General features: G+C 43.6%; 3 protein-coding genes across 14 annotated transcripts in view; 2 read left to right on the top strand and 1 right to left on the bottom strand.

Annotated features, from left to right (window-relative positions):
* The window catches only part of SLC30A7 (solute carrier family 30 member 7), a 33,203-nt gene extending 26,745 nt beyond the window's left edge, over nt 1-6,458 (bottom strand). Inside the window, exons 1-2 of the mRNA XM_080407129.1 lie at nt 6,224-6,458; nt 5,954-6,055 (exon numbers count right to left, since the gene is read on the bottom strand). Coding sequence (XP_080263255.1) covers nt 5,954-6,055; nt 6,224-6,303 — 182 coding nt within the window. The 5' untranslated portion in view covers nt 6,304-6,458. The remainder of the gene's footprint in view (nt 1-5,953; nt 6,056-6,223) is intronic.
* A 31-nt stretch (nt 6,459-6,489) lies between these two features.
* EXTL2 (exostosin like glycosyltransferase 2) lies at nt 6,490-15,042 on the top strand. Of its 8 annotated transcripts, none has more exons than XM_080407151.1 (6): nt 6,494-7,114; nt 8,670-8,739; nt 9,175-9,321; nt 9,947-10,374; nt 11,768-11,838; nt 12,428-15,042. In XM_080407151.1, the coding sequence occupies exons 4-6, from the start codon at nt 9,981-9,983 to the stop codon at nt 12,917-12,919; spliced, it is 957 nt and encodes a 318-aa protein (XP_080263277.1). In that variant the 5' UTR covers nt 6,494-7,114; nt 8,670-8,739; nt 9,175-9,321; nt 9,947-9,980; the 3' UTR covers nt 12,920-15,042. The 8 variants fall into 8 exon arrangements, 7 of the variants coding, with proteins under 7 accessions (XP_080263279.1, XP_080263277.1, XP_080263276.1 ...); XM_080407152.1 differs by having other exon boundaries at nt 7,015-7,031; XR_013931239.1 differs by lacking the exon at nt 9,175-9,321 and adding an exon at nt 10,929-11,029 and having other exon boundaries at nt 6,490-8,739; nt 12,428-12,496.
* Nucleotides 15,043-18,110: 3,068 nt separating this feature from the next.
* Nucleotides 18,111-24,810, top strand: part of CDC14A (cell division cycle 14A) — a 65,313-nt gene continuing 58,613 nt past the window's right edge. The window contains exons 1-2 of one of the 5 annotated variants that reach the window (XM_080407096.1): nt 18,111-18,651; nt 19,129-19,219. In XM_080407096.1, the coding sequence (XP_080263222.1) occupies nt 18,546-18,651; nt 19,129-19,219 (197 nt within the window). In that variant the 5' untranslated portion in view covers nt 18,111-18,545. Of the gene's footprint in view, nt 18,652-18,683; nt 18,919-19,128; nt 19,220-24,810 lie in introns of those variants that run through there. The other 4 variants (XM_080407092.1, XM_080407095.1, XM_080407093.1 and 1 more) reach the window with 4 other exon arrangements.

Here is a 24,810-nt window from a genome sequence, read left to right as displayed (position 1 = left end):
GTAAACAGAGAGCATCTGGTTTAGTAAAGGAGAATGAAGCATGGCCATCACAGGAACAAGATGAAGCTGCAGAACAAGAGGTAACCTCTCGATCACTATCCCTGAAAGAACTGTGGGATGAGCAACAAGATTATGCCCATCAATCAGATGAACATGTCACCTAGCTGCTTCGATGCTGGGATAGTGGGGCTAAAAGTGAGAATTAGAGGGTAGGGAAGCCAAGCAACTGGGATTACTTTCTAAAGAAGAGGGCATTAACAAGGCAATTGGAAAAGGAACCCAAGTCCTCAGCTCTGAAGGCAACTCCTGTCAAGTGTTAAAGAAAGGTATCCCCTTCAAGTAGGATATAAAATGTTGCCCAGGCAAGTGGACTGCAAAAGAGAAAGGTATCCAGTACTTGAGGGAATTAGCCATGAAAGAGATGATTTTTTTATGACCAGGACAATCCACAGTCACCCACAGATATCAACAAAGTCCTAGGCACACAACCCATGCTGTGGAAATTTGTACAGAGCACACCATCGTCATATGCCAACCCATCGGCAATAATGGCTGGAGAGATGACCCACCACCAACAGTGGATGAAGTGGTTCACCATCTCCAGGACTGTGAAGATAGCATCTCTACTCCATCACCTCAGCTGTGGAGAGACTGGTCCAGTGACTTGATGAGGACGTATCCTATTCCCCACCTGTATGGACCTGTATATCAACTATAAACTGTAGGCACCCTTCTGTTTGGGAGGGAGAATATAGGAAAGACACACCATAGGGTACCCTGTGCAGGACAGATCAGTATTTTCTGGAGTGACAGGCGGATCTTGACAGCTAACTATATCGGAGGCTGAAATAAGCTTGACTGGGAATGAGTGGCAAAAACATCCATTGTGACTGGCCCAGAGGCTCCACGTATCGTTGGCACAGCCTGCCTCAGGAGAGGATATTTCAAGGATCCAAAAGGGTATTGGTGGGCTTTTGGTATAGCTGCCTTGGAAACAGAAGAAATGAAGCAGCTGTCTACTTTGCCTGGCCTTTCAGAAGACCCTTCTGTAGTGGGGTCACTGAATGTCAAAAAGCAACAGGCACCGATTGCTACTACAGTGGTGCACCAGCGGCAATACCACACCAACCAAGACTCCCTGATTCCCATCCACAAGTTGATTTGCCAACTAGAGAGCCAAGCAGGACCTGTTCACCCTTTAATAGCCCCATATGGCCAGTGTGAAAGTCTAATGGAAAGTGAAGACTAACAGTGGACTACTGTGGCCTGAATGAAGTCACGCTGCCATTGAGTGCTGCCGTACCAGACATGCTAGAACTTCAATATGAACCAAAATCAAAGGCAGCCAATTGATATGCCACCACTGATACCGCAAAATGCATTTTTCTCGATCCCTTTGGCTGCAGAGTGCAGGCCACAGTTTGCTTTCACTTGGACAGGCATTCAATACACCTGGAATTGACTGCTCCAGGGGTGGAAACACAGCCCTACCACCGGCCGTGGACTGATCCAGGCTGCACTGGAGCAGGGTGAAGCTCCAGAACATCAGCAATACATTGATGACATCATCATATGAGGCTATTGCAGCAGAAGTTTTTGAGAAAGGGGAGAAAATAATCCAAATCCTTCTGAAAGCTGGTTTTGCCATAAAACAAAGTAAAGTCAAGGGACCCACGCAGGAGATCCAGTTTTGGGAATAAAATGGCAAGACAGACGTCATGAGATCCAAATGTATGTGACCAACAAGATAACAGCTATGTCTCCACCAACTAATAAGAAACAAACTCAGGCTTTCTTAGGGGTTGTGGGTTTTTAGAGAATATATATTCCAAACTACATTACGATCATAAGCCCTCTTTATCACCAGACTCAAAAGAAGAATGACTTTAAATGGGGCCCTGAGCAATGACAGCCCTTTGAACAAATTAAACAGGAGACAGTTCAAGCAGTAGTAGGCCTTTGGCCAGTTCAGACTGGGCAAAATGTAAAGAATGAGCTTTACACCACAGCCAGGGAGAATGGCCCTACGTGGAGCCTCTGGGAGAGAGCACCAGCAGAGACTCCAGGTTGACCCTTGGGCTTTTGGAGTTGGGGATATAGAGGATCAGAGGCCCGCTACACACCAACTGAAAAAGAGATATTGACAGCTTACGAAGGGGTTCGAGCTGCTTTGGAAGTGATTGGTACTGAAGCGCAGCTCCTTCTGGTGCCCCAGTTGCCAGTGCTGGGCTGGATGTTTAAAGGGAGGGTTTCCTCTACACATCACGCAACCGATGCTACATGGAGTAAGTGGGTCGTGCTGATTACACAGCAAGCTTGAACAGGAAATCCCAGTCATCCAGGAATCTTGGAAGTGATTATCGCCTGGCCAGAAGGTAAAGAATTTGGAATGTTCCCAGAGAAAGAGGTGACACATGCTGAAGAAGCCCCACTGTATAATGAACTACTGAAACATGAGAAGCAATGTGCCTCATTTACTGATGGGTCCTGCCATACTGTACATGGAGGTAGAAGACAGCTGTATGGAGTCCTCTACAACAAGTCACAGAAACTGCTGAAGGAAAAGGTGAATCGAGTCAGTTTGCAGAGGTGCGAGCTATCCACCTGGCTTTAGACATTGCTGCACAAGAAAGATGGCCGATACTTTACCTCTATACTGACTTACAGAAGGTGGCAAATGCTTTGTGGGGGTGGCTGCAGCAACGGAAGCAGAGTAATCGGCAGCGCAGAGGTAAACCCATCTGGACTGCTACATTATGGCAAGATATCGCTGCCCGGGTAGAGGACCTGGCTGTAAAAGTGCATCATGTAGAATGCTCACACACCCAAGAGTCGAGCCACTGAAGAACATCTAAACAACCAGCAGGTAGATCAAGCAGCCAAGATTGAAGTGGCTCAAGTAGATTTGGATTTGCAACATAAAGGTGAATTATTTATAGCTCAGTGGGCCCATGACACTTTAGGCCATCAAGGAAGAGATGCAACATATAGACAGGCCCAGGATCAAGGGGTGGACTTAATTGTGGACACTACTGCACAGGTGATTCACAAATGTGAAACATGCACTGCAACTAAGCAAACCAAGCAGTCAAAGCCTCTTTGGTACAGAGGATGATGGCTAAAGGGGAAGCTTGGCAGATTACACTCTCATGCATCAGCCAAGGCAAGCGCCACATGTTTACAATGGATGGAAACAGGAAACATATCCTGTGCCCCATGCCACTGCCCAAAATGCTATCCTGGGCCTTGAAAGACAAGTCTTATCGCAACATGGCACCCCAGAAAGAACTGAATCAGACAATGGAACTAATTTCTAAAACAACCTCATAGACACTTGGGGCAAAGAGCATGGCATTAAAAGACTATACTGAAAGCAATGGGCAGCAGAACTTTCACACATTGGGATATACATTTAGCAAAGGCCACCTGGTTAGTCAACACCAGAGGATCTGCCAGCCTAGCTCTGCCCAGTCAAAGCTTTTACATACTGTAGAAGGGGATAAAGTTCTGGTAATGCACCTTAAAAATAGGCTTGGTAAAACAGTCTGGGTCATTTCTGCCTCAGACAAAGGCAAACCCATTCATGGGACTACTTTTGCTCAAAGATCTGGAAGCACTTGGTGGGTAACGTGAGAGGATGGGGAATTTCCATGTATGCCTCAGGGGGATTTGATTTTGGGTGAAAAAAGCCAATGAATTGAACTGTGTGATGTTAATTGTTACATAATATTGTATAATATCACTTCTGTATGCCTATTAATACACTGGGCACCTTGTGGTGCCCGTCTCTACCACTTTGGATTTGAAGATCCAAACCTGACTTCTTTCCGATTGCCACACCATGAATGACTTTGGTGAACCCAGATCAACACAGCCATAACAGAAGCAGAACTGGCTTCAAGATGCAACAACCCAATACCTAATACCATCTTCCCTGCCTTGAAAGACTGTTATAAAAAGTGGAGCCCAATGCCATGGAGTAAATGAACTCAACAGACTTTAGAGAGATGGTCCACAGACTAAGGGAATTATATCTGTGTGTTTATGTTAAAAGACAGGAAAGATGGCAATGTATTGGAAAACGTAGTGTGACTGAAATGGTATGGAATAAAGGCTGGATACTGTCCTAGTTTTGGCTGGGACAGAGTTAATTTTCTTCTTAGTAGCTGGTGCAGTGCTGTGTTTGGACTTGGTGTGAGAACAATGTTGATAACACACTGATATTCTTAGTTGTCACTGGGTAGTGTTTATACTAAGTCAAGGACTCTCTAGTTTCTCAGGCCCTGCCAGCGAGAAGGCTGGAGTAGCATAAGAAATGAGGCGGGGACACAGCCAGGACAGCTGTCCTGAACTACCTGAAGGGTATCTCATGCCATGGAATGTCACACTCTGCATATAAACTGAGGGGTGTGGGTGGCTGGGGGCCGCTGATCACTGCCTGGGGACTGGCTGGGCATGGGGTCAGCAGGTGGTGAGGAACTGTATTGCGCATCACTTGTTTTCTTTTCTCCCTCTCCCCTTCCCCCTCCTTTCCATTATAACTGTTATTATTATTGGTTTATTTATTTCAATTATTAAATCATTCTTATCTCGACCCTTGAATTTTACATTCCTTTGCAATTCTCCTCCCCATTCCTCTGGGTAGGGGGGGAGTGAGTGAGCAGCTGCATGGTACTTAGTTACCAGCTGGAGTTAAACCATGACATCACACTAGCCAAAAAAAAAAACCACCACCAAAAAAGCTTATAAAGAATAACATCAGAACAAACTCAAATGAACATAAAGCTCTTTAAACCTGAACTATTGAGAAAAATATTTGTATCTTCTGCGCTATTAAAAAAATATCCATACTGGAACAGACAGACTACATATAAAATAACCCTCACAGAATTGTGAAGTAAATCAACAAAGTCAAAACCAAGCACATCCAAGATGGTCTGCACATTGCCAAGATAGTCTGTGCCTGAGATAGATACATATGTGTTCTCACTGGTGCTACAGTAGCAATTACTGTAATCAAGGTTAAAGATTTCATAGTACAGTTTGAGACACTCAGAGAAACTTGACAAATATTAGGACGCAACTGTTTCCAAATCTGCACTGCTGTGTTCACTCAAGATACTTGATTAAGAATCCCAGTAATCCATGCTACAGTGTTTGATAAGGACTACTTTAAGTTCCATGTGGAAGCACACACTGTTGGGCCTAAGTGACATTTCCATGCCAGTCCCCTTTGGATTTCACTATTGACAGAGAGACTGAAGTGCCACCATAAACCAACATAAAAATACCAAGAATGAAGCACGATGGAGACAGTACCACTACTGTCTGTTCTCTACCTGTACACCATACATCAGCACCGAAGCCGGTTTGCATTTCTACTTACATGTTACTACAGATTTTTCAGTAGAAATTTAGTCAAGTTCCTCCTACTGTTATCAGCTCTGTGAATGTATGTGCTATATGAAGTGCCACTTAGCTACAGCAGGATGCGTTAATTCCCGTGTCTCAGGCAGAGACATTTGGTGCAGTGCTGGTTTTTGCCACCCAGCTACCAATTTCCAAATGAAGCCACATTCCCCGACAACGGATCTCCGTGCCGAGCTGCAGGCACGAACGGGCTACCGCCGCCGGGCCCCGTACCTGGCGCCGAGGCCGGGGTCCCTCCTCAGCGAGGAGCCCAGTAGCGCGGCCGCCCGCACACCGGCTCCAAACGGCGGGAGCTGGCTGAGGGGCGGCGGGGCCGGTGGCTGCCCCCGACAACACTCCCGGCGGGGGGGAGCCCCCCAGCAGCCCCCAGCGCCCTGCGGGCCGGCCGCTTCGGACGGCGGCCCAGGCCCGGCCCCGCCGCACGGCCCCGCCGAGAGGGAGACGTGGCACTGGCCGCGGCGGAGGCGCCGCTTCCTGCGCGCCGGGCGTCGCTCCCGCCCCGCCGGCCGCCCCGCGCCGGTACCTGTTACTCCAGATGCCGTAGAGCAGCTCCACAAAGGCGAACGACAGGTTGAGGCAGAGGAAGAAGAAGAGGTTGCGGGAGGTCTTGTCCGCCAGGATGGACCTGCGCACGGAGCACACAGCGGGTCACCCGCAGCCGGCACAGGGGGGGCAGCGGCGAAGGGCAGACCGCTCCCCGGGCGGCCCCGGGCTCGGCCTACCCCAGCCCCTCCGCGGACCCCGGCCGCGGCCCCGGCCGCGGCCCCCGCGGTGCCCGTCCCGTCCCGCTCACCTGAACCAGCCCGACACCTTCCTGAGCAGGTTGAACTTGGGCGGCTTGTACTCGTCGTCCTTGATGGAGAGGGGCAACATCTTGCCGGGGCCGCGGCGTGCCCGGCCGGCGGGGCAGGCAGTCGGGGCGGCGCGGGGCGGGAAGGCTCCCCCCGCCGCCGGCCCACGCGCCAGTCACACTTCCGGCCTCCCTCCGCGCGCCTGCGCGCCGCGGCGGCACGAGCAGGCGGCGGGGGCGCGCAGCGGGAGGGGCCGGGGCTGCCGGGTTGCGCGGGGCGCAGCGCGCGCTGCCGGCGAAAACGCCGAGCCCAGCCCCAGCACGCGAATCACCCGCCGTCCCGTGCCGCCGCTCGCCCGCCGTCCGCCCACGATGCCCGGTACTCCCGCAGCGGCTGCCGCGGCAGCCCCGGGCACGGAGCTGTGGCGGCGGCCCGGCCCCCCGCGGTCGGCCCCAGGCTGCGGCGTAACGTCGCGCTGCGGGCAGCTGTGTGAGCCGGGCGGGAGGGTGGGGGCGAGCTCCCTGCCCGCGGCGGGGCCCCGAACTACAAACCGGGGCCTGCCGGGAGGAAGCGGAGGGCCGCCCCACAGGAAGCGGGGTACGGCGGCGCCGCCGTAGCGTTGCGGTGGTGTCGCCCGCGCCGCCCCTGAGTCACCGGAGCGGCCTGCGCGGGCGGGCCGAGCCGCGGGGTGCCGGGCCGGCACCTCCCCTGCCCTGCCCTGCCTTGCACTGCCGTGCCGTGCCGCCGGCAGCGCTCACCGCTGGGGAAGCAAGCGGCAGCACCGGCGCCCGCCTGGACGTGAGCGGAACCGTGCGTGAAGGGGCGGCCGGGCCGTGCGGTTGCGGGGGCGGCGCGTTTTGCCCGCCGGGGCGAGCCGCCCGCTTGTGCTGCCGGTAACTGTCTATAATGCTGTTGCGAGGGGCTGCCCACGGAGAGAGCGGGTCCTGTTCAAGTGTTTTCTCGGAGTGAGGGTTAAGAAACCCGGTTTTGACGCAGGGGTCTTATTTCTGTTAGTTCCGTTTTGAGGAGGTGTTCTCTACAGGGCATACTGTAAATTTTTGAAGAGGCCCGCTCTGCGTTGCAGTCTCAACTTAATTTGCAAAACCGATCATTGCTTTCTTACTGGAAAGTGCCACGATGTGAATTGTAAAGACTTTATATAGACAGTTATTTTAATTAGAGAATATCTAATAATACCATCCTAGTGCATCGTTACAGCCTACCATATGCAACTGAGTAAACACAAGAATGCATGGCAAGCCGGGAAGTGTCATTACCACACAGAACATTTCTATTTTCATCCTAAGTAGGCTTTTAAATTTTAGCCAATTAATCGTTACAATAGTATTGGTAAGTATTGTTGTGACCAGGTTGCAATTGAGGAAAGAGAATCTAAGGTTCAACTTTTTAAAAGCTCATATGACCAAGATACAGTGGACCTCAGAAATGCTGAGTAGCCACTGCTAATTATTTTTAGAAGTTAGGCACGATTGCTTACACCTATAAAATGAAGCAACCAAAACAAGCGATTAGCTTCTGGAAATAGTTTTGCTGACCTCTCTAGCCTCACAAAATAAGGCAGTGGTAAAATTGGGATGCAGGTTTGGGAAGACTGTATGTGTGGCCATATTCAGGTTGGCATACACACAAAATGGCAAGTCTGTACTTTTAAGAACCAAGTTTTTATAACCTAAACAAACCACTCTTAGGAACTTTCAATTATTCAACGAGATCAACAAATTCTTGTTCTCTAAGCTTTCATAGTACCAATCCTAAATGAAAAATAAAAACTCCCTTTCCTTGTTCAACTAGTTTTAAAAGAACAAAAACTCTTCCAGCAACCTAGAGTCCGTAACAGACACGGGTTTCTTAAGCTGCTGTCCTTCATCTTGTGCAGGACATCTTGTGCTTACGCTCGTATTTGCTTTCCCTTCTGCTAAACCAGATGGGAGAACAAAATTCTGTGTCTTAAACTTCTAACACAACTGGTGAGCTTAGTGGAAGGAGAGCATGAAGGGGATGAGCCAGAAAAGGAAATTATTTTATTGGGACTACTTGCCTGACTGTGGTAACCAAATGTGTATTTTATTGGTGCCTGGTGAACAAAGGAACAGACTATGAGGTTCTGGAGACCTACTTGTATCTCTGTCGTTGACCCTAAGGATGGATCACGTAGACATGCATTGGCACAAAAGCAACAATTTTACAAGCAGAAAAATGTGCCATGCTTTTCTTTCTATCCAATTGGTGTAATAACTTCTTTCTGAAGTGTTCATTGAAAGGCAGAGATAATTATTCAACTGAGCAATAGGAAGAGGGATCGGATAATTGCCATGAATGCATACGTACATCAGTAATTGAGAGGAACATTTTCTTGTAAAAGAATGCTGCGTAGCATGTGGGGTAACTGTTCATCTTCAGTCACAGAGTTGCTTTAATTTCCAACAGATTCAAAGTTGACACACAACTGTCCTGTAAAAACAAGGGGGGAAGAACAATCTCGCTTGGCAACAATGAGGTAAGTGGAGAGTTTTTTTAAACTAAAATAATTTATGTTCATGTTTTCGAGCATGGTATTGTGCACATTGGAAAAAAAATGATCAAAACTTCTGTGAAAAAATACACTGATACTCTCTCAAAAATTGTAATTGATGGGGCTGTCCTGGATAATTTATTTTGATCAGAATTTCCTGCTGAGGCCTAGAAATTACTGATGGAGTAATGCTGAGTAATATGGATAGATTCAATTCATACCAATCTTGCCACTAAAGGAGGAAGAACAGATGCAGATGACGCATTTGAGGGGCAAACTATGGAATGCAGTGGCTGCTGGATCCTGCTGAGTTTACAGTGTGTGTCTGGAGAACTGGGACTGCTGTCTAAGAGGCATGAATATTGGGGCTTCCTTTGTAGGAGCTGCTTTTTAAGAGCTGCTGTTTTGTTCCAAAACCAGGAGGATCCAGAAAGCCCTGCCTTACACTGAGGCTGCACCCCCAGTTAGCTGATACATTGCACCTAGCATCTGACATCTCCAGTTCCTGCTGAGGTCAAGGTTTAGCAGACCAGCTGCTGTTGTTGCATTCCTGCATTACTCCATTTGGTATGTTTCGTTTGCTCTACCTGTTAGCCTCAGTTGGTATGAACAGAATCGTATTTTCTGCATTAATAAGTATTATTGAGCAGAAATACAAACTGTTGACAAAATGTCCAGCAAATCAGTGGTAAAGATTGTTCCTTCTGTGCACAGGAATGGGAAAAGAAAGAGCATTTTACTTCCTTCTTTCTGCCAGGCCTCTTGAGGAGGCACCTTCTCTCCCTTTTGATTCCCAGCTAAGACAGAGTTGCTGCAATGCTGAAAACACTGAATCTCTGTGCAAATTTATTTTCTAATTTCAGCTGAATGGGTTTGGTGAGGTATGTAAATGTTCAATCAGAAATGCAGTACTGAGAAAATAAGAAATGATGAACAATCTGAAGAATTACCCTAGGTTCATTTTCACAAAACAGTGAAATTCAAAATTAACAAAAAAACGTGAAAAGCAAGTAAACAGAAATGGAGTACCAGAAGTACCTGTCTTGTTAGTTGAAAGTAATTGGCTCATGTTCTAAAATCCTCATTTATTTACTTAAAACAAAAGCCTACTTAATATTGTGGGAGTTTTTTTCAAGGGAGATAACTGTACATGGGATTAATGAGTTTTCCTTTCCTGTTACTTGTTTTAAAGGTATTTTCAGTTCTGTAAGCTTCCAGGAAGAGTTATGGGAGTCCGCCTACTACGCTTCACTTCTGTGGTGATCATTGTCTTGCTTCTTGTGGCAGGTGCTTTAACAGCTTTGCTTCCCAACATCAAAGATGACAAAATGCCCAATTTGAGAAGGGAACCAAAAACCCAGAGTCAGTCTGCCTTGGATTCATTTACTCTTATTATGCAAACATATAATAGAACTGACTTACTGCTAAAGCTTTTAAATCATTATCAAGCCATCCCCCACCTACATAAAGTAATTGTTGTGTGGAACAACATTGGTGAGAAGATACCAGAGGAAATGTGGAATTCCCTGGGGCCTCATCCTGTCCCTGTTGTCTTTAAAGTTCAAACTGTCAATCGCATGAGGAACAGACTCCAGAATTTCCCTGAGCTGGAAACAAAAGGTAATCAGCAGTTCATATCACTACTACCAATACTATTTTCACACTTAAAATCTGAATGCTAAAAGAGAGATGGTTTGAGCTATACTATGTAATAAATCCATGGATCTGTTGGGCCACTTAATAGAATGTGGGTATTGGAGAAGAGACTTATGTTACGATCTCAGATGCACACCAGCGCTGCCACCAGCGGGCTGTCAAGGAAAAGTAAGGAAAAAGAGAGGGAGGTCAAATGCATTTTGTGGGCTGTTGCAACTGTGTTCTCCATTTCCTTTGTCAGGCAAACGTAGGTAGCTCAGCCCCTCTTCCCTTTACAGTATAAACTGAAATTCATAGTGCATGTATCTGCTGAGTCTCTGTGTTAATCTGGATTTAAGTCATCTGGTAAGATTTGATTTAATCCATTCTTTTTTAAAACTAAGTTCTTAAGCGTGTTCTACTCTTCAGAGAAACTTCCCTCCCTAGCTGTCTGGCTTTCTATCACAAATTATGCATCCTTTTAATTTAAGAGTATTTTCCCCAGTCTTTTGGCTATTCATCTAAATATTCTTCCTAAGGTCTTTCCAGGAGAAGCACAACAATAAATCCTGTTTGTTTCAAGTGGAAAAAAACCCCATATGTTGCATTACAGACCTGACCTTACTCATGATTAGTAAAGGTAATTCTATTTACTGCCCCCTTCCTAACATGCCTTGCTACTCAAAACCCATGACTTGCAGGAAGACACTGGAAACATCAACTTTGCAGGTGTTTTATTTACTGTAATAGGATTTATGCTGACTGTAAACTTAAAAAGCTTTAATGCATTTGGAGTTCCGATCTAAGAACATCTTTCCTTTTCCATTTGCCGATAAGTCTTTTGCCTGAAATTTAAGGCAAAGATTCTTGCTTCTGTAGTTAATCATACTGAATGTTGCCTGTGCAATTTATTAAGCTTGCTTACTTAGAACTTGCAAGTAGTTAGGAGGTGGATAACATTTTATACTAAGAATCCCTTATAAATCTCATACGCTAAAGAATAGTATCTAACTCTTCTAGTTATATTTTTACACAAGATTAGTAGAATGTTAAGTTGCTTTGCCAAACACTCCCAAGTTTTCCAACACATATCTCTTCAGCTGTGCTACAGATGATCAAAGGTTGCTGAGTTTTGTTACAGCCTGGCAAATAATCTAAAATTTAGATTTGCTGTCAGTTAGCACAAAGCTTTGAAATCTAAGTATGTTTTCTCCATCTTCTTTCAAGGAGTTACAATTCAGTTCTACAACCCAGTTTAATGGTTATAGAAGTTTCACAGCTAATTTGTCAAATATGCTGCTGCATAATATGCTCATGTATTTAATCTTTTGATAAGTTAAAAGTTTTTTTGTTTTTGTTTTTTTTTTCTTCCTTTCAGCTGTTTTAATGATGGATGATGATACGCTGGTCAGTGCTCATGACCTTGCTTTTGCCTTTTCTGTTTGGCAGGTAATGTTTTGCACCTTGGCAGGCAGTATTTGTGAGTTACAATTGAGAATAATGGTTTTAATTAGAGTAATACTGTATCATAATGTTTTACCATTGATTTTTCTAGCTATAAGGTTAGATTTTACAAGGATTGAAACATTGAATAGTAGAAATTGCAAAAACATTCTTCAATGGTAACTATACCTGTAATCTATAACTTTCAAATCTTTGAACACTGAAGTTGCTGACTGCTGAATTTATTTAAAACAATAGTAGGTTGCACAAAAAAAGTGGGTGGGTTTTTTCTCCCCGAGAGAAATTATCTGTAAAGTTATTTTGCATGCCAAATATACAGGTGCAAATTGTGCATAGATGTTTCCTGGCACTACGTGATGTGGAATGAGGCATATTGTGTCAGTTTTGTAAACTGTATTTAATTGCAACATTTAGGCAGATCATAGGACCATATGCTAATAATTTCATTCTTCCCTGGCAATAATCTTGTACTCCTCTTATTTTAAAAAAAAGTAAATCTCTCTTACGAAAATACTTAACACACGTTTCAGAGTGTCGGCTCCATTTTGATTTTTTATTTTTTTTTTTCTTTCAGCAATTTCCAGAGCATATAGTGGGATTTGTTCCTAGAAAGCACATTTCTACTCCTTCGGGTGTATACAGCTATGGCAGCTTCGAATTGCAGAACCCTGGATTCGGAAATGGAGATCAGTATTCTATGGTTCTTATTGGTGCAGCATTTTTCCATAGTGGATATTTAGAAGATTTTCAAAGACAGCCAGAAGCTGTTTATGCCTTAATAGATGAAACTCAAAATTGTGATGATATTGCCATGAATTTTCTGGTAGCCAAGCATACTGGAAAGCCTTCGGGAGTGTTTGTGAAGCCTGTTGATGTAAGAAATTTAGAAAAAGACACTAACAGTGGCTATTCTGGAATGTGGCACCGAGCAGAGCATTTGTTACAGAGATCTTACTGTGTAAATAAACTGGTTAATATTTATGATGGCATGCCTTTAAAATATTCTAATATCATGATTTCTCAGTTTGGTTTTCCTAATTATGCCAATCACAAAAATAAAATGTAAGCCAACAAATTTAAGGGGTTAGATGTTTAATAACACTCGGTGAACTGTACTGAGTTGAAGGAAAGAAGGTGTAATTACTGCATCTTGGTCTTATTTGTAGCCTCTGAATTTTTTCTGTATGGCTTTTTATGTATTTTTTCCCCCTTCCTTACTAATTCTCTGAGGTAAGTTTTGAGAAAACTTAAACGATATATACTGACGTTTAGCTGTGATAAAATAATCCTCTTTCCTTAAAACCTGAAAAGCTATTACAGTTAATTAGGCCATTTTTTCAGAAACATGGCAGCAGAAGTGCCCTCCTACCCTTCAGTGCTTATTTTTTGATTTTTTTTTAAATCTGTGTGTCTAGTCAAATGAGGTCTAGTTATGATAGTTATGTTGAGATGCTTCCTTGCCTTCTCCCTCCTCTCACCTCCTCCTACCAAGTTCCTGGTGAAACTGGAGAAGGGCTACAGTAAACTGTTGGCCAGGCTTCTCGACTCCTGTACAAAACCCCTTTGAAGTTTGTATATAAGCTATTCTGTATTCTGAGATGTTCCTGAAGCTGCTATGAAAGCAAGCCAGAAAAGAGTAGCTCACCTTCATCTCACATAGTCCTAAAACCATTGCCTACAGTATCTGCTACTGCTGAGATGGTGGAAAGTGATCTCTGCTGTGGGTTTTTTTTCTGTTAATTTGCCTAGAGTTGCTGAAATGCTGCAAGCAGCTGAAAGGTAAAAGCTAGCAGTTGGAAATGTAAGAAACACAAGCACATGAAATATGAAACTTACCTAAGCAGCCAGAAGAAATGGATGGGATATTACTAATGCTTTCTTCAGTACTTGATTTTATTTTGATACTTTGCATTGTTAAATTGTAACATAAATTGTAAAATGTAAAAATACATTGTTAAAAAATGTGCCCAAGAAAATCCTCACTTTTAAAAAAAGTTTTATTTACAATTCCTAATAAGAGCAAGTTGTTTTACATGTATTACAGAGCATACCTTTTATAATATTACAGGTCTACTGTTATTTTAACTGCTCTTTCAAATGAGTATTTACTTTGTTGTTTCTTTCATCTCGATTTTTGGTGGCTATGACAACAATTAAAATGTGCGATGAATGAGTAAAAAAAAAAGTATTTTAAGGTACAGTGTATTTGACAAGACTGGACTATTACCAGTCTTCAAATTCCCTGGCTTCATCCATAGCAAGAAATAGAGCTATTATTAACAGCTTTTGTTAGATTTTGGGGTGCTATAGTTCTGGAAACATTGTGTTAACATAGACAGGACCAACCTTTTCCAGTGCAGTTACAGAACTTTTGTGGTATGGAGGAAAGAACAAAAGACAGTGATTTTCCTGGATCACAGAGAGGAATCAAATGTGGTATCCAACGTAGATATAGTTTCACCTGCATCAGCTTTTAATTGATTCTTACTATCAGTTCATAGTTATCTATGGACAATCAATAACAGCTAATACCTAGTACACAAATAGCATCTGCACAAATGGTGTATAATTTTGTAATTTTTTGTAATAAGTTAGCTGAACAAAAAGTGGTTTACAAATGTGACAAGTTTTTACAGCAGGGCTGATTCTGGGTGTCTTTGTGTTTCTTTGGGGGAACAGAAGATTCTGTTGCCTTGTTCTATCAGTGTTAAAGGTTTTAGTTTCTGCTCAGTGAAGTCTTCCTGGTACTTTTGTGAGATTTAAAGGGCAAAATCTTAACATGGCAATGTAAAGTCTGCTTAGTTTTGTTGTTATAGCGAAAAGTAGATTTTAATTATTGTGCTGTAGTGGTAAGCAATATACAAACAGGTCTATGATCTTTCCAGAAATGCAACTTTCTTAGTGGCAGTTTACTGCATTTCATTTACTTACTGGTCTGTAATTTCTGTTCTGTGCAGTATCAACAAGAATTGTGAAGACTTCAGATGTTGTGTACCTTACTTCTAAAATGTGAAATGAATTGTCAACTCAGCCAAATCGTAGTATTGGGTTCTTTGTTGGGGGAAGGGGTTGGTTTGGGTTTTGTTCTTCTGTATCAGTGAAAAAAATAATAGAACAAACTTTTCTTATACTGGTGAATTTAATTTGTACCATTGTCAAAATATATAAAACATATTTGTGATGTATGTATTTTCAGATTATTAACCAAGTTTTTCAGTGTTAGATGTCTAAAGTAAGCTTACAGTTTGCATACACATGAACAGCACCAAGATTTCACTTTTTTTTAAAAAAGTACTTGTTGGCACATACAGTCACTTATTTTAGGTAAGACCCACTCATGAGGTAAAAAAGCCATCAAAAACACAACCTTAAGCTTAGATACAAAAAAATATGCAAATATAAGGCTTCAGCTCTAGCCATAATTCATTGTGCTTAGGAACAAAAAGGGGTTTATTTTTTAAAGGCTGGCAACTTTTTATTCCTTGATGGTTATATAAGTGCATAAGATTCTTAGATGAAATATATTACTGAGCATGTATATTTTAACAAATATATGCAATGATTTCTTCTAAGAGATTATGTAGATGTCATTTGGAAATATTTTGGATTCTAAACAGGTTCATCACCACCTCTGAATATTCTGTATAAATTAATATTTATGCAAGACAGGATTTTTAAAATGGTATCTAAAAAGATACGTTTTTTAAAAATTCTTGTTGAAAAAATCAGGATATAGTCGTAAAATGATGCAACAGGACTACAAGAAAATTGCTTCTTTACCTAGTTAAAAAAATGCCACAAGATGTCACTGTAGCCTTGATATTTTGTATCACCACATTTTAAAAATAGTAATTGGAAATATTTATAATTAAAAAAAATTGTATGAGTTGAAAACATTGTTAAAGCTAGCATTTTACAAGGTGAAAATCATTAGATACTTGTACTAAAAGCTGTGAGAATACGGGAACTGAAAACATGGAGGTTATTTTGTACATATTTTTACAGGGAAGAAGAAAAAGATTTTATTTTCTGTGCTTACAATGGCTGTAGCTAATTGCCACAAATAAGAACTTGTATGCAACCAAAACAATACTTGTCATTTTGGAAAAGGTTTACAAGTGGTCACAAACAACATTTGTCAGTGGATCTTCAGTTTCTAGTCGTGTTTGCCTCCTAGATTCACCAGCCTTGCTAGATGCATTAACAAGTAATAGGCTTTAACACAAACTATGTATCTAGGGGTTCTAGATACTGGATAGCTAGTCTGTTGCACCGCTCCATCTTTACTTCTTTTACCCAATATAGTTTTGTTAAAGCTAATTTGAGTATGTTCATACAAACTCCCCTCAAGCAGAATGCAGCCCAATCTCAGAAACGTGTGTTGCATTGAACTGTAGTGAAAGTTAAGAGTAAAAAAAGGCGTCTTAAAAAACTTCGGTTCTGGAGAAAATACATTGATACTTCTTACACAGGATATGCTACCGCTTAGACAATTGCTTGTAAATAAAGAATTAAATACTTGATTTAATTAAGGGTTAAAGTGAAAAGTGAAAGTCATATAGGACAATACAGGAAAAGATAAACACATTGATTTCCATGAAAAGCAAATACCCTCAAACAGCCTTTATTTAATCTGCTGTTGCAGAAGGCTATGGCCTCAGTTTTACAAGCATCTTGTATGGAATAATACTTACTACCTGAGAATTAGGTTTCTAAGTTCACAGGACCAGGCCCAAACACTCATATTTAGGAATAGTAGTTCTGGAGCTATGGAGAGAAAAAAAAAGCGCAAAAAACCCACCCCAAAAATGTAAGTACAGAGGTACAAATTATTATAACCAATATAAAAAAAATAAGCAACAACAAAAGTTTCATGAGACAAGTACTTTCTGTAGTATTTCAGCATGTTTGTAAGGCTTGAAAGATTATTCAGTGTTTATGACGCTAGGTTACAAACTGAAGTCAGAAGTGTTTCACACTCATTTAGCCTGAGCTACAGACACACTTATAATTAATTGTATTAACTGGTTGTTACAGTAGATTACTTACAAAGTTGGGAAAACACGGTGATAATAATGCAGACCTCAGGGGTGCATACTGCTTTGTATTACAAGGTCTTTTTAAGGCGTTTCAAAGGCGATTTCTCTTTTGTTTTGGGGAAGAATAACATCCTTAATTTTTCTCCCCAAAGTACCTCTCCTTTGCAACCTTTTTCTCATTCACTTGTAAAAATGAGAAGGACCTGCTCTGTTTGACACTTACCAATCCTCTCTCAAGGCAAGGGTGGCAGAAGAAAGGCATTTCTAACACTTCCAACGCTTTTTTTTTTTTTTTTTTTTTTGGCAGTAAGTTAATTGCAGACTACAAACTAATTCAGCTTTTGCAAACGAACCACCAGAAAGTCAATCTTGCACTTTTTTAAAGCATCAAGCTGCAAGTAATTTTGTGTAGTTTCACCACAGCCTTAGGAGGCACACATGATGTTCTTAATCGCTGGATGATATCTCAGGAAGAGCAGGAGCCCACAGCGCTAATCGGTGCGCTGGGAGAGCTCCCTGCGATAGGGGTGCGTGGCGCCCCTTTCCGTTCGCAAGCGGCTTCCCCGACTTGTCGCTCCCCCTCAGCAATCCCTGGCAGATCGGCCTCCTCGCCGGAGGGAGGGAAGGAGGGAGGGAAGTCCCGACAGGTGACAGAAACCCCAGCGGGCAGAAAAGGAGGTGAACGCCGGGCGGGGGGCACCGCAGCCGGGGCTCGGCTGAGGAGAGACCCGATAGAGGGGTACGCCCGGCAGCCGCCCTGGCTCCACCAGGCACTGCTCGCTCATTGGCTAGAGCCGCAGGAAGACAGCTTTTGATTGGTGAGTCGGTCTGTCTATCAGGCGAAATAGCGCTGCAGGCGCCGCCGGGCCGGGCCCCGCGCGAATCAAGAGTCCCAGAGCAGCCTGCCGGCGTCAGGCAGCGCTCCCCTCTCCCCCGAGGCGGGCTGGCGGCGGCTCGCTCGCCTCACCCTGCGCTGCTGAGCTACCGGCCCCGGCTCAGGTCTGCTTCCCGCCGCCTCGGGCCCTGCGAGCTGGACCTCAGTCTCCCTCTCCGTGGGGCGTTTTGCCACGGGCCGCCCTCGGGCGTGGGAAGCGGAGAAAAAAAAAATGCAGCGGGGCGGGGAGGCGCAGGCCGCGCTCCGGCGGGAGGTGGGCGTGAGAGCAAGGCTGGGACGGGGGGCGGGGCTGTGCCGGGTGCAAAGCGCTGCCTGGCGGCCCCGGGGCGCTGGCGGGCTGCCCGCCCGGCGGGTAGGCGCTCTACGGCGGAGGGCGGGGCTGCCGGAGCGGGGAGGGGGGGCGAGGGACGGGGGGGGACACCGGTGACTCGCACGCCTCGGCCCCGGCCCGGGCGAAACAAAGGCTCGGTAACGTAGTTGCTGGGGCGCTGCTGGTCGCTTGGTAACCGTCCGTGCCTCTTTATCCGAGGGCGTCTCCTGGCTGGGGGCGGGGTGGAGCTGGAGTCCCTGCGGGCGCCCGCCTGCTCGCTCGGCGGCTCGCCGTGTCCCGGAGCTAGTTCCCGTCTCCGCTCCCGTTCCTATGCGGGCTGCGGCAGCGGCGCTCCCAGCTGCGTGGCCCCTGGCGGGCGGCCCCTCCGGGCAACGGGTCGCTGCCCAGCGAGCGCGCCCCGGCCCCGTCGGGGCTGCCCGGGAGCGCCATGAGTTCGGAGCCGCCCCGCGCCTCGCTGCTCCGCGCCCTGTTTAAGATGGAGCCGGCGGCAGCCGCCCCCGAAGTGCTGGTGGGAGCCTCGGAGTTCGTGAAAGGTGAGAACGAGCCGGGGAGCCCTCCCCGGCCGCAGGGGTCCCGCTCGCCGGAGCCGCCCCCAGAAAGGAAACCCGCCGGCCTCTCTCCTCCCCGGCCCCGCGGGCCCGGCTGCGCGCCCGCCTCCGCTTCGGTCCCCTGTGCCCTGCGGCTTTCGCCAGCCGCTTGCCCCTCGGCTGCCGCGGGGCGCGCCTCAGCGGTTCCTTCCTCCTCTCTTTTCCGGCGAGGAGCGGGGCCGGCACCTGTTGCTATGTTTTGCTGCGTTGCGGGTCAGAAACCTCCCCTCGCTCCGCGGAAGCCGCTCCCGAGGGGGGCCGGGGGGGCTGCCGTGGGGCCGGGGGGGCGCCGTGGGTCGCTCTCGCAGAAGGGGGGTCCGCGGCGCCTCTCCCGCAGGCGGGCCGGGGCGGCGGGGTGCCGCGGGGAGGGGGGCGGCCATCTGCCGGCTGCGTCCCACGCTGTTGCCCTCATCTGCCTTTCAGATCGCTTGTACTTCGCTACTTTACGAAATAAACCCAAAAGCACCGTGAATACGCACTATTTCTGTACCGATGAGGAACTGGTCTATGAAAAGTAAGTGACATGGTCTGTGTTTTGCATGTTCAGACTGATCACCTGAGATTCTTCCCAACGTGCTTTAATACTCTGGGATATTTTTGCCCTGCTTAGCTACTTGTGCAAAGCAGCAGTATAAAGTTAGCCTGAATGTATTTATGCCTTATCTGAAAGTAGTTGAACAAGATAACTATTAAAAAACCAAAACAAAACCCCAACCACAAAAACAGCTACAAGGCCAATTAAATGGCTTAAACTCTAGTTGAGCTAGGGGAAGGGTATCTGAGCTTTGTAGGATTTATTTATGAGGTGGAGAAGATCTCTTAAGACTAATTACATCTTGGAAACTGGTGTCTTAAATAGAAGACTCTTGTTTGGTATGAATAGATAAAAGAGTGGTTTTATATGTATTGTGTAGGGAGTGTGAAGTGATCATCTCTTACATAGAACTGTAAAAATGCTTTTGAAGAACATCTGCGCCTTTTTAGGAGTTGGCAGAAGATTTTAAGATGGCATGTCCTGTTGGTTTTTGTAGCTTTAGAACAGCAGAAAAAGTATTTTCTGTTGAAGTAAAATCTTTGTGTTTGGAAGACACTAACAGCACTTGGGAAGTCAAAAGTAAAGTTGTTGCGAATACTATCAAAGGGCATAAAATACACTAAACAAAGTAAGCACTCTTTGCTGTGGTTAAAAAATAGTTGCTCTACCCTGTTCTCAGATTGACTGTTTCATGTGTTGGGATATATCTAGCCGCTTGACAAGGGGTTTGCTGCAGCACCAGTGAAACAGCGTGGTCTTATTTTAAATACAGTTTTCTTTCTATGTGAGTTGAAGAACTTCTGAGCATCAACCATTCTTCCCATTTCCAATGACTTCAGTACTGCTTCTGTGATGATGTAAACCTTCTTAGTTTCTAGCTTACTTTCTACGCACGGCTCACAGTTTTAGGTTTTCTTCTCTACGCACTTTTTAAAGTCTTCATTATCTTAAGCTGCCTGTCTTCTACTGGAGTTCCCAATTATTTGTTCCCAAAGTTGACTTTTGTAATTGACTCTTTTTGGGTTGGGAGTAGGTTCGGTAATGATCATTAACTAATTTAGATAGGAAAGGGACCTTGGGAGTACCCTAAGGCAAAGCTAACTGAATATTAAAAGCAGAATTCAACTGGAGAGGTCCTGAACAAGTTGTGTTATGTGAGTATGTTCTTAAATTGGAGAAAAATTTGGTCTTGTATACCTTCTAAGACTTCTGTGTTATGCTTGATCTGAGGTATTCTGTTTCTCCTTTTTAATATGCTTCTAGGAAAGGTGAAGGGGTCTTATGTGGGGGTGGGAAGGGTGAGCAGTTCTGTACTGTTAGTTACAGTTGACTCTGCTAACCAAGGGATGTAACTGGAGTATTTTGTTTGAGGGACAGTATCATATTTAAAAAGAAAAGAAGTACTGAGAAAATGGGGGGAGGGAGAAGTAACTTTTGCTAACGTGTAAAGGAAATGCAGCAAGTATATGCTTTAACCCAATTACCTGTTAACCACATACCAGGGTGTAAGTTGATACCAGTTACAATTACAAGATAATGGAAGGAAGCAAAGTTTACTTTATCTTCTAGGGCACATCTGAAGACTTTGGACATGTAACTCATGGTGTGTTTTTTAAATTGGTAGTTCCTAATGTATTTGGCCTTTTTTAAAGGTATCATCCTGTATCTGATACTATAATAATAATAATCTTCTGTTTGTGCTCTCAAATTAAAATACCAGAACATAGTATGAGGTAGAAAATAAGTGACAGTTACCACGTGGTATGAATGAATTTTGTGTAATAACCAAACTCTTTTACTTAACAAGGGTAAACTTTTCCCCGCATACTGTGTTGCAGCACCTATCACTGTCAGTGTATGCAGTATTTGGTAGTAAAACCATGCCTGATTTTTTTTTTTTTCCTTCTTTTTCTCCAAGGAAGTTTATATTGTCTCAGGGAAGTAAAAGCAGGTGTCATAAGGTTACCATTTTATTTTATTTTTCAATATCTTACTGAAATTGGAATGCTAGAAGCAAAATGAGGAATAGAACACAAGTCTTTTGGTTCATGGGGAAGTACTAATTTTATTATAGCTTCCCTTTTCCTTGTGCGTATCGGTGAGCTTGACATCAGTCTGTTGTGTTTCACAGTCTGCACAGCACAGTGAGGAGCCTGACATCAGGGATTGTCTGTAAGCAGTTGTGGAGTATAAATTTAATATACCTGATCAGATCTTCTGCTCATTGTCTCAAAAATGCAGCCTTTTTTTCTGAGAAAGTGATTAGAAATACTTGTTACATGACAGCCAAATAAACTTTTGAAAGTGAGTTTTGAGGTGCTATAGCTCAGAACAGTGCTTTGCAGAGTCTTTATTCAAAATGGCCTGCCTATTCTGTTGCTGCTGATCCAAATTTCATGGCCATTTCTGCTTTTTAATCAAATAAATTAAGATTGTTACAAGGAGAAGGATAGGAGATGTCCACTCAGTCACAAAAACCTTAGGACCTGTGAGGTACTTGAGTAATTTTGTTAATATAACTGTTGACTTAGTTTTGTTTATATGCATCATTAGTGGCAAGGCAAAGGTATTTAGCTGTGCGTGGAAGTAAACTGCTTTTCTTTGGGCTGTTTTTCTGTTAACTTTAGTGATAGGTGTGAAGTGTTACAGAAATTAGTTTAGCAGATTTTACTAAGGTGTCTGTTTGCTTTCACTGAAGCTAAGTATGATCTGAAAACTTTGTGAATATGTAGGTTTGGGGTTGTCTGATTAGAGAGAGCAAGTTATTGGATCACATGGTACTTAAAGCCTCATTGCCTCACTTCCCTTCTCTGCCCCCTCCCCACCCTTGAAGAGACGTAAGGAAGTAATAGAGCATGTTAATAGTGTACCGTGTTTATTAAACAAAACAAAAGCTGTAGTGCTAGATCTAATGGTTTGGAAGTTTTGGTCTGATAAATGCTGACTTGCTGTTGCTGCTTGTCATGTGATTTATCACTGAATGGTACACACAGTGTGGTTATGTAATTTTGAGTACTTTAGCCTTCAGTTCTCACTTGAAGTTGTCAGCTGCTCTAATGAATTCATAACACTGTCTTACTTAAACATTCACACTTTTAAAAATAATAAAGGAAGGCTTAAATGCTTTTAAGAACACCTCAGATGCTAGCTGACTAGGAACTCGCTACTAGAATTGTCACTATTTTAGTTAAATGTGCTGCAATTTAACCTTGAACCTATTATACTGGAGAAATGGTATGTAAATTCCTCAGCTGAGGGAATAAGAAACCTGAATGAATTCATCCAATTCTGAATTCACTTTTTTGATCTGTTTCTGTAAGATTTTGTCAGCCTCTTTCTGAAACTGAGGTCCCTCCTGAGAAAGTCTACATTACTGCTTATAAGGGAATACAGTCTTTCAGGGTAATGTAGTGCAGGTAACTATTACTTCAGGAAAATGGAGTTAATGAGAAATAATCCAGCTTGAAGACTGTCATTTGGCAAATAGACAAGCCTTGTCTTGGCAAGACCTCAATGAGTTAGGCACTAGTAAGAAGCTTTTTATTCTCTAAGAATAGTGTCTTTCATGTTTCACCTTTCAGTAAACAGATCTGGATTGAGAATACTACACTTGACTGGTTAACTTGGTTTTCACATATTTTTATCAAAGCAACCTTTTAATGTCCTTTTTATTGCTGAGTAGCTCTCTCAAAATTAAAGTCTAGATAATGAAAAACAGGTATCTTGCTGATAAATGGCAGCTTTTGTAAGTTGTAATGTTGTCAGTCAATCGTTTGTTCTGACTTTGGATCTCCTGTATAAACAGTTTTTGCAGATCTAGTCTCTGACATCTTGTGAGCAGCTGTAAAACTAATTAGTACGATATTCCCTGTATATCCTATGTTTTGCACTAAAACTTCCTTTCAGGCCATGGTATATTGCCTATTTGACAGCAGCGTTAATGTTACATAATTATTTGAGTTTAAGCAGCAGTAGAATAAGACTCTCAAGTGCTTAGCTACAACAATATTGAAAGAGTACTGTTTGGACTTTGGCTTGCAGGACTCGTTTCTTTCACTGCATGTGTATACGGGAAGAAGCAGTTTCTCTTTCCTGTGGGAGGAGTAAGGGTTAACTTGTTTATTTTTCTTTTAGATAAATGCTTGTTTTCTGTGGGTATCCAGTAAAGTACTTGCATAGGAAACATGAAGTTCCCCATCATTCTGAAAGGAAAAAGAAAACTTAAACTTAGCCACATTACAACAAAGACAGCTGTCACATCACACAGAATAGGGAGTTCCTTGTCTGCATCAGTACCTTTTGTAGACTTGAAGTTGACTGCTGGATGATCAAGGTAACTTAGTAAGCTAAAGTCCACAAAAAAAAAAAAAAAACCCAAGAAATTTCTCAACTTCTAACTTTTATCAGTGTGAAAATACAGAGCAGAAAAACTTCCTATACTAATACCAGCATTAGCATGTGTAATTCTTATGGATGAGTATTAAGAAAAGTACTCCAGCTTGCTTTTGTTTTCCATCTTAAAATGGGAGTTTTTAAATTCACTAGAAACAAGAAAATCATAAAATTGAAGAAAGGGGAGAGTCAATTTTTTCTTCAGACAAAAGTGCTATCACTTAATACCTGTGACATTCTCTCCAGTCCAACAGTTTCATAATTTATACCCATACCTTGTTTTATCATATCTGTCTTCACCTTTTCATATGGAAAAGATAAAGCAATTGCCGAAAGTATTGAGGATTTTCTTTTCTTTGCCATAAAAGAGTATCAGGCAGGATGAAATAGATCTATCTTCTAGGCTCCAGTTTTATGTTGGATGGGAGCATAGCTTGATAGGAAACCCCTTATGGGAAACTTGGCCTGTGTTACAATGACTTTTTTTTTTTTTCCCCCATAGAGAGTAGGTTTTTAACATGACCTGAAGATTCTTCTATAGGGAAGCTTTTTATGGGAGAACCTCTTCACTGATACTTTGACATAAATCACATGCGTATATCTGGATTGGCTATTTAATTATAATTTGGTTCTATTAATTCTCGTTGGATTTTGAAGAATTGGGATCTTGAGGAGGATTTGGAACATTCAAAGGGAAATAGTGAGTACCTGGTGTTTTATGTAATTCAGAGCCGCTGCATTATTCCAACCTTCACATGCAAGCAGTGAGGTGATATTTCTGTTGCTGTTTCGACCTTTGTCTATTCAGAAGTGTGCATTTACTAAATAGTATTAAGAGCTAGGGATTGTGTCTCGGTGTACATAAGAAAGCTCCTGGTAATTCATGTGTTACTGGAATTGGTGGGGCTAGAGCAGGGAGGCAGTGCCATTGAGCATCCCACTGTTATTTATGTACTTGAGATGTGGCAAGGAGAAACACACTCTAGGAAGCAGGAGTTGGAGAAAGAAGATGGAATAGGTAAGATTTCCTGACCAGCAGTTAGGCTGTAATTAATATTTGATCCTCTTGGCTCTCATCCAGAAATTTTGTTGCTTTTAAGATGTGTTTAGTTTATGATTTGAAACGTTCATCTGTAGCAGCCAGTACCCTGGTTCTCTGGTTCTCATACTACTTAGTG

This window comes from Falco punctatus (genome assembly GCF_963210335.1).
Source record: "Falco punctatus genome assembly, chromosome: 11".
NCBI classification, from domain to species: domain Eukaryota; kingdom Metazoa; phylum Chordata; class Aves; order Falconiformes; family Falconidae; genus Falco; species Falco punctatus.
Note: the sequence above shows the minus strand (reverse complement) of the source record. Positions and strands in the feature narration are given on the sequence as shown.